This window comes from Zeus faber (genome assembly GCF_960531495.2).
Source record: "Zeus faber genome assembly, chromosome: 9".
NCBI classification, from domain to species: Eukaryota; Metazoa; Chordata; class Actinopteri; order Zeiformes; family Zeidae; genus Zeus; species Zeus faber.
In genome coordinates this window covers 1,614,065-1,628,042 of record NC_137197.1, presented here as the reverse complement: position 1 = coordinate 1,628,042, position 13,978 = coordinate 1,614,065, and the positions used below count along the sequence as shown (strand labels likewise).

The window sequence follows — 13,978 nt, the reverse complement described above, 5'->3', positions numbered from 1 at the left end:
TTAGTCGTGCCAGACGTTTTGACATTTTTCGCCATGGCGGCTTTTAATTTGAAACCCCCAGAGCGGCCAGGCCGCAGTCTTCCGGTGCCCCCCCCCCCCCAGGCGTCGTTTCCTCGGCGGTGATGAGCGCTTCGTCGCCGTTTTCAGGGACTCGCTCCTCGACGAGTCGCTCGGTGAAAGGAGTGGTTCGCTTTGGCTCAGTCGGTGTCGCGGTGATCGAGGAGAACGTTCCTGAGCGAGAGCGACAGCAGCGGTGGCCGCTCTGCGCTCGTCGTTTCGGCGGAAGACTGCAAACGGAGCGCCCCGGAAAAACATTTACATTACATGTAGTCATTTATCAGACGCTTTCATCCAAAGCCACTTACAAGGGAGAAAAACATTCAAACTACAAACCTTCCGATTCTCTCAAAATGATTTATTCCGGCAGAGAAATGACCAAGTGTGAAATACACGTTTTTTAAATCTGTCAAAAGTATTGTTTCGGTGGAATGTGAAGGTGTGGAGCGGTCACATCGCTCACACCACATCCCTTTATGCCAAACGTCTTTTTCCCACATGCCGATGAGTGACAGCGCACACTGACTCCATTTAACCGATCGTTCGCCAGGAGCGGGTCGTTCGCTCCCGTCCCCTCCCCGTCTCCTCAGACCGTCATGGCGGCCCCTGCGCTCTCCAGCCGGGCGGGCTCCCTCAGCAGCCTCGGGAACAGCCCCACCGCCACGCCGAGCTCCTCCTCCGGCGGGAGCAAGGCGCTGCACAGCCTCCCGGAGCTGGACTTCAGGTCCGGAGCCAGGATGGAGGACCTGAACCGGCTCATCCAGGAGTTCAGCAAGCACGACCAGAGAGACTACGACGACCAGAGGGCTCTGGAGGTCCACACGGCCAAGGACTTCATCTTCTCCATGCTGGGTGAGTGCTATGGAGCCGGGCTTGGGGCTCCATCGCTAATCACACCCAGAATAATAAATAGAATGACATCGGCAATAATATAGAGAATGATATCTAGAATAGTATATAGAATGATATCTGGAATGATATCTACAATAATAAATAAAATAAAATCTGGAATGATATTGAGAACAATTAATAGAATGATATCTGCAATAATATCTGGAATGATATCTACAATAATATATAGAATGATATCTACAATAATATATAAAATAAAATCTGGAATGATATTGAGAATAATTAATAGAATGATATCTGCAATAATATCTGTAATGATATCTACAATAATAAATACAATATCTACAATAATATATAGAATGATATCTGGAATGATATCTACAATAATAAATAAAATAAAATCTGGAATGATATTGAGAACAATTAATAGAATGATATCTGCAATAATATCTGTAATGATATCTACAATAATAAATAGAATATCTACAATAATATATAGAATGATATCTGGAATGATATCTACAATAATAAATAGAATATCTACAATAATATATAGAATGATATCTGGAATGATATTGAGAATAATTAATAGAATGAAATCTGCAATAATATCTGTAATGATATCTACAATAATAAATAGAATATCTACAATAATATATAGAATGATATCTGGAATGATATCTACAATAATAAATAGAATGATATCTACAATAATATATAAAATAATATCTGGAATGATATTGAGAATAATTAATAGAATGAAATCTGCAATAATATCTGTAATGCTATCTACAATAATAAATAGAATATCTACAATAATATATAGAATGATATCTGGAATGATATCTACAATAATAAATAGAATGATATCTACAATAATATATAAAATAAAATCTGGAATGATATTGAGAATAATTAATAGAATGAAATCTGCAATAATATCTGTAATGATATCTACAATAATAAATACAATATCTACAATAATATATAGAATGATATCTGGAATGATATCTAGAATAATAAATAGAATAATATCTGAAATAATATATAGAACGATATCTGGAATGATATCTACAATAATAAATAGAATGATATCTACAATAATATATAAAATAATATCTGGAATGATATTGAGAATAATTAATAGAATGATATCTGCAATAATATATAGAATAATATCTGGAATGATAAATAGAATATCTACAATAATATATAGAATGATATCTGGAATGATATCTAGAATAATAAATAGAATAATATCTGAAATAATATATAGAACGATATCTGGAATGATATCTACAATAATAAATAGAATGATATCTACAATAATATATAAAATAATATCTGGAATGATATTGAGAATAATTAATAGAATGATATCTGCAATAATATATAGAATAATATCTGGAATGATAAATAGAATATCTACAATAATAAATAGAATAATATCTGGAATGATATCTACAATAATAAATAGAATATCTACAATAATATATAGAATTATATCTGGAATGATATCTAGAATAATTAATAGAATGATATCTACAATAATATATAGAATGATATCTGGAATGATATTGAGAATGATATCTGGAATGATATAATATAATGATATTTAGAATATATGGAATGATATATAGAATGATATTGAGAATAATATACAGAATCATATCTAGAATAATAGCTGGAGTAATAGCTGTAATAATATCTGGAGTAATAGCTGGAATAATATCTGTATTAATAGCTGGAATAATATCTGTATTAATAGCTGGAATGATAGCTGGAATAATTTATAGATAAATATAATAGCTTGATATCTAGAATAATGTCTGGAGTAATATCTGGAGTAATAGCTTGATATTTAGAATAATATCTGGAGTAATAGCTTGAATAATATCTGGAATAATAGTTTCATATCTGGAATAATATCTGGGGTAATTGGTGGAATAATAGCTGAAATGATATTTGGAATAATATCAGGAATAATAGGAATAATATATTCATACCTGGATTAATATCTTGGATGCTATCTGGAATAATAGACTAATATCTAGAATAATAGCTGGAATTATAGCTGGAATTATAGCTGGAATAATATCTGGAATGATAGTTGGAATAATATCTAGAATAATCGTCGGAATAATATCTGGAATAATATATTAATATCTGGAATAATAAATTCATATCTGGATTAATATCTTGGATATGATCCGGAATAATAGATTAATATCTAGAATAATATATGGAATAATAGTTGGAATAATATCTAGATAATATCTGGAATAATAGATTAACATCTAGAATAATAGTTAGAATAATTTATTGAATAATAGATTCATGGCTGGATTTATACCTGGAATGATATGTGGATGGATTTATACCTGGAATGATATGTGGAATAAGACGTGTGAGCTGTATGTGGGGAGCAGGTGGTCCCAGGCACCTGGATGCTGCAGATCAGCGGATGGAGGCTGAGGAGGCAAACAGGACCTGGAGCTTCATCTGAGGAAAATATTATCAGTAAAACAGGGTTACTTTACTGCACTGCGGCCTCTAAGGGCAGGAAAGAAAATACATTGAAGAGATGTAAAGAAATATCCAAGCAGAGTCGTGCACTGACTACCAAAGGGCATTATTTTTGGTAATATGTGTTATTTACCATGTTTTATCGTTAATATTGACCTTTATCAGGTGTCAAAGAACTTTTCGATGCTCGGTCTATGATATAAGTCCTTCATATCAGAAACAGACTGAGAGCTTTGTTCACCAAAATGTGTTTTGCAAAATAGGAGAGAAAAAAAAGAGCACACAGCATACACTACAAGTAGCCGAGCTGCCTGTCTGTCTGGCAGACTGTCCAAGGGAGCTTTTTTTAGAGGAAGTAGAGCCGGACGTTGCTTTGTGACACAAACCAGGAGGTTGTTAGAACGTAGTGTGAGAGGAAACTCAGAGGAACGTCGCAGACACCTGCACATACGCCCAGAATCCCTTTTGTGATGTCACACAAGCTGACACCGGCTATGAAGCTACATTTAAACCATCGTCCATTTTTTTATACAGAATAAAGTATCAATTTGTGTATTTTCTATCACAAAGGTAAATCGCTCAAAACTGAGAACCATTACTTCAGAAAACAATGTCTGGTTATTCCCAATCATACATCAATATAATATCAATATCGTGATACTGGACTCGATATCGTCTGAGATTGTTTATTGTAAAGTGTGTGTGTGTGTGTGTGTGTGTGTGTGTGTGTGTGTGTGTGTGTGTGTGTGTGTGTGTGTGTGTGTGTGTGTGTGTGTGTGTGATGTGCTGGATCTTCTCCCAGGTCAAATTAAAGTGACACGCTGTAGACTGACTACAGATGCCATGATGGTTGCACTGTTGGTTGCTGTGGCGACGGTTCTGTGCTGGTTCTGCTTCAGACAGAACAGAACAGCGCGTCGCTGGGTTTTGAATCCTCTTCCAGAACATTGTGTCGCAGCTCTAATGAGGCTCCGTTTGAAGAGCAGACTGGAAGAAGCTCATTAAAGGAACATTTCTCTGTCTCTCTCTCTCTCTGTCTCTCTTTCTCTGTCTCTCTCTTGCTCTCTCTCTCTGTCTCTGTCTCTCTGTCTGTTTGTTTCAGGGATGTTGTTGAAGCCACAGCTTGTTTGTGGCTCCTAGTGTGTGTGTGCAGTGAACAGGAAAGTTGAAACGATGCAGAAACTGTCGACACTAATGTGCTCACATCCCACAGCACAGAGACACTGGGAGATCCAGTCCAGACACTGGGAGATCCAGTCCAGACACTGGCTTTTCCGAGTTCGCCACCTGTGGAGTGGTTCATGGTCCTGCTGGTTCGATGCCATCTGTGGTTCCATGCCAGTTTCCACCACTTTATCACTGTTCCCTCTAACTTTGAGGTTTTGTTTCCGTATCTTGGGAGTTTAATCGGAACAAGGAGCCGTTGTTGTCAACGTTTGTGACGCCTTTTCCTACAATAAAGGGTTCGACAAGTTGCTTTTGGAGTGCGTTTGGAAAACCAGCGCAGACCGCTGCCCGTTCCGCTACCTACAGATGCCGTGACAGTAATAATAATTATAATAATAATGTGAAAATATTATTTACAGATCACTGGAAAGTCTGGGCGTGGCCCTTTCTAAATGTGCTTCAGCTGCACCAGCTCTGCAGACGATCACACAGCGGAGCCTTTTTGGTTTTGTTTTTCTTTTCTTTTGCTTTGTGTGCAGTTGCCACCAGGTCACTGCACAGTACTAGCTTCACTCTAACAGGGCGTGGCTGTTAGCGAATTGGACGCTATTTGCAACAAGGCTCATTTGCATAGAAAGTGGCCAATTTTGCACCAAATGTGTGAATAATACCTCATTGAAATAGGTGAAAATAGCACCGGCACCCAGACGCTGTTTGTGTGGCAGTGCAGTTCACGGTGCATTTCACCGTTTGCGGTGCTCTGAGGATTTGACGCTTCTTCTGTTCTGCGTCGGTTTAGCGGCCGCTTTGTGGATTTGCCCCTAAATCCCCCTGATGTGGTAAAGGTTGAGAAGAACTGGTCTGGATCGTTATTTACGAATTCATTGTAAAGTTCTGTCCGCTGTCTGTCCACCAGGTATGGTCCAGAAGTTGGACCAGAAGCTTCCCGTGGCTAACGAGTATCTCCTGCTGTCCGGCGGCGTGCGGGAGGGCGTGGTCGACATGGACCTGGACGATCTGAGCGTCTACGCCCGCGGCACCGACTACGACATGGACTTCACGCTGCTGGTTCCGGCACTCAAGCTGCATGACCGCAACCAGCCGGTGACGCTGGACATGCGCCAGTCGGCGCTGTGCCACTCGTGGCTCAGCCTACGGCTCTTCGATGAGGGAACCATCAACAAGTGGAAGGATTGCTGCACCGTCGTGGACCACATCAACGGGGCCACCAACTACTTTTTCTCCCCGACGCTGGTGGCCGACTGGTTCTACCAGTCCATCTCCCTGGTGCTGCTGGAGGTGCAGAAAAAGCCGCAGAGAGGCATGCCGCGGGTGGAGAAGGTGGAGAGGAACGGCACCGTCATCTCGGTCATCCTGGGCGTGGGCAGCAGCCACATGCTCTATGACATCGTCCCCGTGGTGTCCTTCAAGGGCTGGCCCGCCGTGGCCCAGAGCTGGCTGATGGAGAACCACTTTTGGGATGGGAAGATCACGGAGGAGGAGGTGATCAGCGGCTTTTACCTGCTGCCCGCCTGCTCGTCCAAGGGCCGCAAGGAGAATGAGTGGCGCCTGTCGTTCGCCCGTAGCGAGGTGCAGCTGAAGAAGTGCATCTCGTCCAGCCTGATGCAGGCGTACCAGGCCTGCAAGGCCATCATCATCAAATTGCTGTCACGGCCCAAAGCCATCAGCCCGTACCACCTGCGCAGCATGATGCTGTGGGCCTGCGACCGGCTGCCGTCCAGCTACCTGTCACAGGAGGACTTCTCCGCCCACTTCCTGTTGGGGCTGATTGATGACCTGCAGCACTGCCTCGTCAACAAGATGTGCCCCAACTACTTCATCCCGCAGTGCAACATGCTGGAGCACCTGACGGATGAGACGGCCATGCTGCACGCTCGCAAACTCTCCTCCGTGCGCTCGGACCCCGCCGACCACCTGCGCACCACCATCGAGCAGGCCAAGGCGGCCAACCGACTGACCTCCGAGCCGCCCTGGAGGGGCAGCGCCAGCAACCTGCCGTCGCCACAGTCTGACGCCGGCGGCGACAGCCAGCCCGACGACCGTCTGGCCAAGAAACTGCAGCAGCTGGTGACGGAGAACCCCGGGAAGTCCATCTCGGTGTTCATCAACCCCGACGACGTCACGAGGCCACACTTCCGCATCGACGACAAATTCTTCTGAGACTCTGAGTCCTCCACCTCCTCTCCCCCTAAATCTGTTTGATATACACTTTTTAATGTTTTTTTTCCACAAAGTGAAGTCAGGTGATGATGATCTGGTTGTCTCTTCCTTCCTTCTTTTCTCACTGTGTGCCCTTGGTTCTTCACCTGCTCAAGGCCTTTAACCGAAGGTAAAGGTGAAGTTTCCCCTGAAGACAGAATTCCCACGGCTCCCCACCGCACCAGTGGAAAGCCCCCAAGTCCATCCTGGTCAAACCTAAACCAGTAAGGAAAGCGTTAAGCAGAGCACTGAGGCCAGGAGACGCTTTCCCACAATGCATTTCAAGTGACAAGACCACCCCTATTTAATGTCACGTTTTAAACATCAGCTGGTCAGAGGAGGAAAGTCCAACAATCTTCAATATCAAAGTTGAGTTTAGTTTCCTGAAAATCAACTGTTTTCCTCTTTAATGATAATACAAATTAACCGCAGAAGGGCATCGAAGGGAATACTGTGTAAGGGGGGACGTAAAGGAATGTCTTATTGTAGATGGTACTACTGCTCAAGAAATACATGTAAATATGTTCTGACTGATTGACGGCTGTGTGAGAGATGGATGGATGGATGGATGGATGGATGGATGGATAATACTGATGATGTGTGGACTTCTTATTTTGCACAGAATGTAAAGACACCTGATTTGTTTCTCTTTTGTCTTGAACAACGTTGTTTCGTATGGAGAGCAGTAGCTGCAGACTCCTCGTCTCTTCACAAACCTCCTGTTTCTACAAAGCTGCACTCAACATGTCGACCCCATTTGGGTCATCGTCAACCATCTCCAGAATATACCTCAATATGTTAAATAAACGTGAGTTTTCCTGGCGCGTTAATTTACTGTCAAAATGGTATAAAATAATTGAGATGGGGCAGGGCATGGTCAGGCTGAGGCAGGGCGTGGTCGGGCTGAGGCAGGGCGTGGTCGGGCTGAGGCAGGGCGTGGTCAGGCTGAGCTGAGGCAGGGCGTGGTCAGGCTGAGGCAGGGCGTGGTCAGGTCAGGCTGATGCAGGGTGTGGTCAGGCTGAGCTGAGGCAGGGCGTGGTCAGGCTGAGGCAGGGCGTGGTCAGGCTGAGCTGATGCAGGGCGTGGTCAGGCTGAGGCAGGGCGTGGTCAGGTCAGGCTGATGCAGGGTGTGGTCAGGCTTAGCTGAGGCAGGGCGTGGTCAGGCTGAGGCAGGGCGTGGTCAGGCTGAGCTGATGCAGGGCGTGGTCAGGCTGAGGCAGGGCGTGGTCAGGCTGATGCAGGGCGTGGTCAGGCTGATGCAGGGCGTGGTCAGGCTGAGGCAGGGCGTGGTCAGGCTGATGCAGGGCGTGGTCAGGCTGAGGCAGGGCGTGGTCGGAGGACGTGGAGCCTCTGCTGCTGCTCTTCATTGGCTCCAACGTGACCTTGTGTTTTTAAAAACAACCTGTGTGAGTCTTAATCCTCCTTTTGACGACCTCCTCTTTTCTACTTTGCCGTCCTCCTCTGTGCAGCTGATTTGTTGACGTGTTTCTGTGTCCGGGCTCCGAGCCGCCCTCAGTCCAACTCCTTCAGGAAGTGCAGCTTCGTCTTTTTTCTTTTTTTAACCTGAACCTTGTTTTTCCATCGCTGGGCGTCGACCTGAGTGACTGGCGCCGGGGAGTCGGCGAGAGTGATGCCCTCCCTAATCCTGGATGGAATGAAAGATAATGGGGCTGACGCCAAAGGATGGAAATATAAGGTTTCGGTACAAAAACGAAGGAGTTGTCCTTCCTTTCCAAACAGGAAGTGGAATGTCGTTGCGTCATGTTGGATCGGTTTTATTGAGTCGTTGAGCCACGGTTTGTCATGTCTCCCATCAGGACTTTTCCAGAACAAAGACAAAAACAGACACCGACTGGCAGACAGACCTCCACGCCCTCCTCCGCAAGTGCAATTAGTAAAAATTCTGCGACACACAAACACACACACACACACACACACGCGCGTTGTTTCCTGTTGGTTGTGTCCGTTTGTTCAAACTTTGATCTTTTTGTTGTTTTTCCTGTTGATGTTTTACTAATTTTTCCGTCTGTCTTCTCCCTCCGTCGCTGGTGGAGTGAGATGTCATGTGACCAGGTCGGTGTTTGCCAACCTGCCGAGGTGCTATTTTGCCAGGCACCGAAGGACCGCCTGGCCTTGACCTCTGACCTTGAAGCAGCATTAAAAGGAATCACGGTAAAGTCCGATTCTGAGCAGCTCAGTGTGCCGCCCCCTGCTGGCTGCTGCTTCATGGATGGTTTGATTCCCTGTTTGTTTTCTTTAGGTGAAAGTACCACATTGACATTTCTAAGTACTTGCTCTTAAATGTACTTAAGCACACTTAAATACAGTTCTTAAGTGTGCTTAAGTCAGGGTCATGTTGGGTTCAAAAATCCAGGTTCAGAAAGTAAGATAACACTCCAGGATTACAGTCAACCGTGGGTTTGATAACTTGAGGTCGGGTCAGAGGTCAGAGGTCGGGTCCAGCTGATCAGTGCACGGCTGCAGAAAAACTATGGGAACAGGACTTTTACTTTGTGAACCTGGAGTGCTCCACCTCTGGGTCCAGGTTGGAGTCCAGCAACCTGCCTGATGTTCTCGTTACGGCCCCGCGTCCTGCGGGGGGCGTCCTTCTGTCCGTCTCCTCGTGACGCCGGAGCTGATGGTGCGCACGCGGCTGCTGCAGCCGCTACGTCCGCCGGCCGCCAGCTGGGCCTCCTGCCACCGTCGTGCGTTGGAGCGTTGTGTCCTGGTCCAAGACTAATAAAGAATGATATCTGTACATGAACTAACGCATCCCGAGTCAGTGTCCTTCATCACTCCATGTGTTTCCATGGCGAAAGCTAGGCCCCGACCCCTTTTAGCTCAGAGGAAGCGGTGACTTTGGTGTCAGGGTAATCTGGTTGAGTGCAGCCGGCCGGCAACCAATCAGAGAGGAGGAAATGTCTGCCCTCATCACCGGGGTAAAACCAGTTTATTTTTATACGTAATGGGAGAGAAGTTATTATTCACCGTCTTAGAAGTTTTTATAGACTTGATGGATGGAGACCCCCCCCCCCCCCCCCCACACACACACACACACACACTCCAGGTTATTTTCTCACCTCCAACCACTGTCTCAGCACCTGTCTCCCCACCTGTCTCCCTCCTGCGCTGCTCTTCTTGCCAACACAACCTACACTGATTTACTAAAACAGAAACAGTGCTGGACTCTACAGCACTGAGATGGAGGGAGGGAGCAAGCGGGGTGGATGGATGGATGGAGGGAGGGAGGAACAGGGGTGGATGGATGGAGGGGGGGGGTGGGTGGATGGAGGGATGGATGGGTGGGTGGAGGGAGGGATGGGTGGGGAGGTGAGAGATGTTGGAGATGTTGCTGCAGCTGGAAACAACAGGAAATAATGATAAAGAACTAGATTAAAAAAATGCTGATTTCAAATATTTTACCTTAAACTGCAACAACACCACAGTACTAACATATAACCACAGAACCACAGTACTAACACAGAACCACAGTACTAACACAGAACCACAGTACTAACATAGAACCACAGAACCACAGTACTAACACAGAACCACAGTACTAACACAGAACCACAGTACTAACATAGAACCACAGTACTAACACAGAACCACAGTACTAACATAGAACCACAGTACTAACACAGAACCACAGTACTAACATAGAACCACAGAACCACAGTACTAACACAGAACCACAGTACTAACATAGAACCACAGTACTAACATAGAACCACAGTACTAACACAGAACCACAGTACTAACATAGAACATTTACATTTTACATTTACATTTAGTCATTGATCAGACGCTTTTATCCAAAGCCACTTGCAATTGTTCAAACAGCGACGGACGCAGCCATCAGGAGCAATGAGGGGTTAAGTGTCTTGCTCAAGGACACTACAGCATGCTAGCAGGAGGAGCCTGGGATCCAACCAGCAACCTTTAGATTACTAGACCACCAGCTCTACCTCCTGAGATACCATCCCCTACAGAACCACAGAACCACAGTACTAACACAGAACCACAGTACTAACATAGAACCACAGAACCACAGTACTAACACAGAACCACAGTACTAACATAGAACCACAGAACCACAGTACTAACATAGAACCACAGTACTAACATAGAACCACAGAACCACAGTACTAACACAGAACCACAGTACTAACACAGAACCACAGTACTAACACAGAACCACAGTACTAACATAGAACCACAGAACCACAGTACTAACATAGAACCACAGTACTAACATAGAACCACAGAACCACAGTACTAACACAGAACCACAGTACTAACACAGAACCACAGTACTAACATAGAACCACAGTACTAACATAGAACCACAGTACTAACACAGAACCACAGTACTAACATAGAACCACAGAACCACAGTACTAACACAGAACCACAGTACTAACACAGAACCACAGCTCCCAGTGTTACTGCGGTGGCCACACCTCGGCCTGTCAGCTCGACAGCTTCTTATTAGAAATGAAAGGTTTTCACAGCGTGACGTGTTCTGCAGCTTCATCCACACAATGAATTCATTTCAACTCGTTTGATCCTGTTTCCTGCGCAAACCGTGGAGGGGCGTGGCTCTGCTGTCAGGTGACGTATTTGCTCCGCTCTGATTGGCTGCTGCATGAGTTAAAATGGCAGTAAACAGACGGAAACATCCGCCGTAGAACGTGACGCTGCTCTACACATCAAATGTATTATCAACATTATAACATTATAATACATTATAATACATTATAATGCATTATAATACATTATAATACATTATAATGCATTATAATACATTATAATATTACAACTGTTTTAATAGTTTGATGGAGAGCTTAAACGTAACGTAGTTTAAAACATGTCCTTCATTACATTTTGAGGGTTGTGTATATTATGTATATAATACTGTATGATACTTTATAACATATAATAGTATATAATAACATATCATATATAATACTATACAATACTTTATAATATATAATAATTTGTCATATGATACATATGTAATATGATTATATATCAACATGTAATGTATAATAATATATATGATATATAATATATAATACTATGACATGTAATAATAAGTCATATATAATAAGATCTAATAGTATATCATATATTAGAATATGAATGAGGGGTGTTTGGATGTTTCGTGACTATTTTTCTTTCCAGTAGTGACGTTCAAAAGTCACATTCTGCATCACAAAATAGTAGAAAAAATACAAATGAAATATCGTTCGGTGAATTTTCATCGTTCTTCTTTATTTTCAGGAAAACAAATGCGAAAAGAAAAACAAAGTAATACAATGAAAAACGAGGTTCATCGCAAGAGCAACGTTCAATACACAACAGACGTTCAGGCAGTGGCCCTGTGTAGAAGCGTGACGTCGTGCATGTTGGCGTCATAAAACCCTCGTTCGTAAAAACGACCTGACGTCAAACTACTCTCCTCCCACGCCCCCTCGTGACGTCACGCCCCGGAGCCTCGCGCTGCGGCGCGTCCCGCACCAGGCGGAGCGCGCGCGCGCCCGCGAACTCGACGCGCACGCGCCTCCAGCATCGGCGCGTGCGCGACAGGGAGGAGACGCGCACGAGGCTCCGCAGCATCCCTGAGACGGAGCGACAGACGGAGCGACAGACAGGTCCCAAGCAGAACATCTACAGCTCCCACAGAGCTCAGCACAGCGGGATGGAAGGAAAGGACAAGACCACGCTAGGTAGGAGGGTGGAGGGACGGGTGGATGAGTGGATGGATGGAGGGCGGATGCACAGTGGGTCCTGGTGCTGCTGATGGGGCACTGCGGTACTGGAACTGTGATGGGCCTGATGGTGCAGCTGTGCAGGAGTTTTGAGGTGCGGTTATTATGGGATGCTGCTGCCCCATGTGCGGTGCTTATTATGGGGTGTCTGGTGTCTGACCGTAGTACTCACCTTGGCAGGTTGTCTGTTTGTGTTTCCGATGGCGACAAATACCTGATGCAGCAGAAACCAGAGGCAGACAGATAGACAGACCAGACAGGCAGACAGGCAGGAAGACAGACAGACAGACAGACAGACAGACAGACAACAGGTAGACAGGTTCTAGGTTCTATTCCCCGTTTACAGCGACTGGACGTAGGAAATGACCCCATGGAGTTTCATCCGTCAGCTGCTTCTCCAGCCTCCATCTGAAAAGCTCCTCCTGCTTGTTTGTTTTTTGCCGTAGATAAAAACACCTTGAAATTGAACGTTGTTTGAGCCCTTGTGTTTGTGCTGGTGGGGGACCACGCCACACAACACAAACACAAGCTCTTGTTTTCCGTCGCTCCAGCCCATAAATGGAAACCTCGCATCGGAGGAGCCTCACGTTGGTCCAACCATCTGTCTTGCTATTATATGGATAAAATAAAGTTTGCAACCCCAAAACAAGATCAGATAACAGAGGAAAGCGTGCATATACATTTAGAAAAACAGCTCATTAACATAGGTTGCACTATGAAATTATTTAGAATGATTTAATCAATAAATTTAAAAAACAGTTCCCGGTCGGCGTCATCGCAAAGGAACAGGAAGTCTGAGCCAACTCCACCTTGTGCTTGTGTTGCCAGAAAATCCAAACCCACACGGGTTGCCAGGTTTGAAGAATAGAAGTACAATATGACCACGGCATATTTTGGTGAACTCCGATGTGTACAAGCATGTATTTAACACACAAGTAAGGAATGCAAATGTCAATGCAGCCCAGGTGAAAGTTCATCATGTTCCAGGAAAGATCCCATGAAGGAAACTGAGCCGACCTCTGAACTGGATCCTTCAAAATATACAGAAACGTCACGTTTTATTTTACTGTTTCAAAATCATTCCCAATAAATAAGACCCTGGTAGAAGTTTGGGAACCTTCTGTTTGATTCCCAGGGGTCCAGTCCTGTTGATATTGTTCGGGGAAAACTCTACATTTTGAAATGTAAAACTATTTGGAACAGAAGAACGGCAGAAGCTACGAACACATTTATGTCTTGTTTGAACCGGTATGTCACAAACATCTCGCCGTTTAAATTTCATCCAAATCGATCCGCGTACGGAGCAGAAATGATTGAAAAACCCACAAAATTTGGTCGATATCACAGATGTGGGTTAATGCATTTCATGCCAAAATATGTCC

The 13,978-nt window shown here is 44.5% G+C and overlaps 1 protein-coding gene across 4 annotated transcripts; it reads left to right on the top strand.

The window, feature by feature from the left end:
- Positions 1 to 634: 634 nt before the first annotated feature.
- LOC307235217 (nucleotidyltransferase MB21D2) lies at positions 635 to 9,575 on the top strand. 4 transcript variants are annotated; one of them, XR_013844329.1, is made up of 3 exons: positions 635 to 909; positions 5,519 to 7,046; positions 8,640 to 9,575. XR_013844329.1 is itself a non-coding variant. In XM_080007245.1 (2 exons), the coding sequence occupies exons 1-2, from the start codon at positions 654 to 656 to the stop codon at positions 6,781 to 6,783; spliced, it is 1,521 nt and encodes a 506-aa protein (XP_079863371.1). In that variant the 5' UTR covers positions 635 to 653; the 3' UTR covers positions 6,784 to 9,575. The 4 variants fall into 4 exon arrangements, 1 of the variants encoding a protein (XP_079863371.1); XR_013844330.1 differs by having other exon boundaries at positions 5,519 to 7,630; positions 8,877 to 9,575; XR_013844331.1 differs by having other exon boundaries at positions 5,519 to 8,994; positions 9,368 to 9,575.
- The last annotated feature ends 4,403 nt before the right edge of the window (positions 9,576 to 13,978 follow it).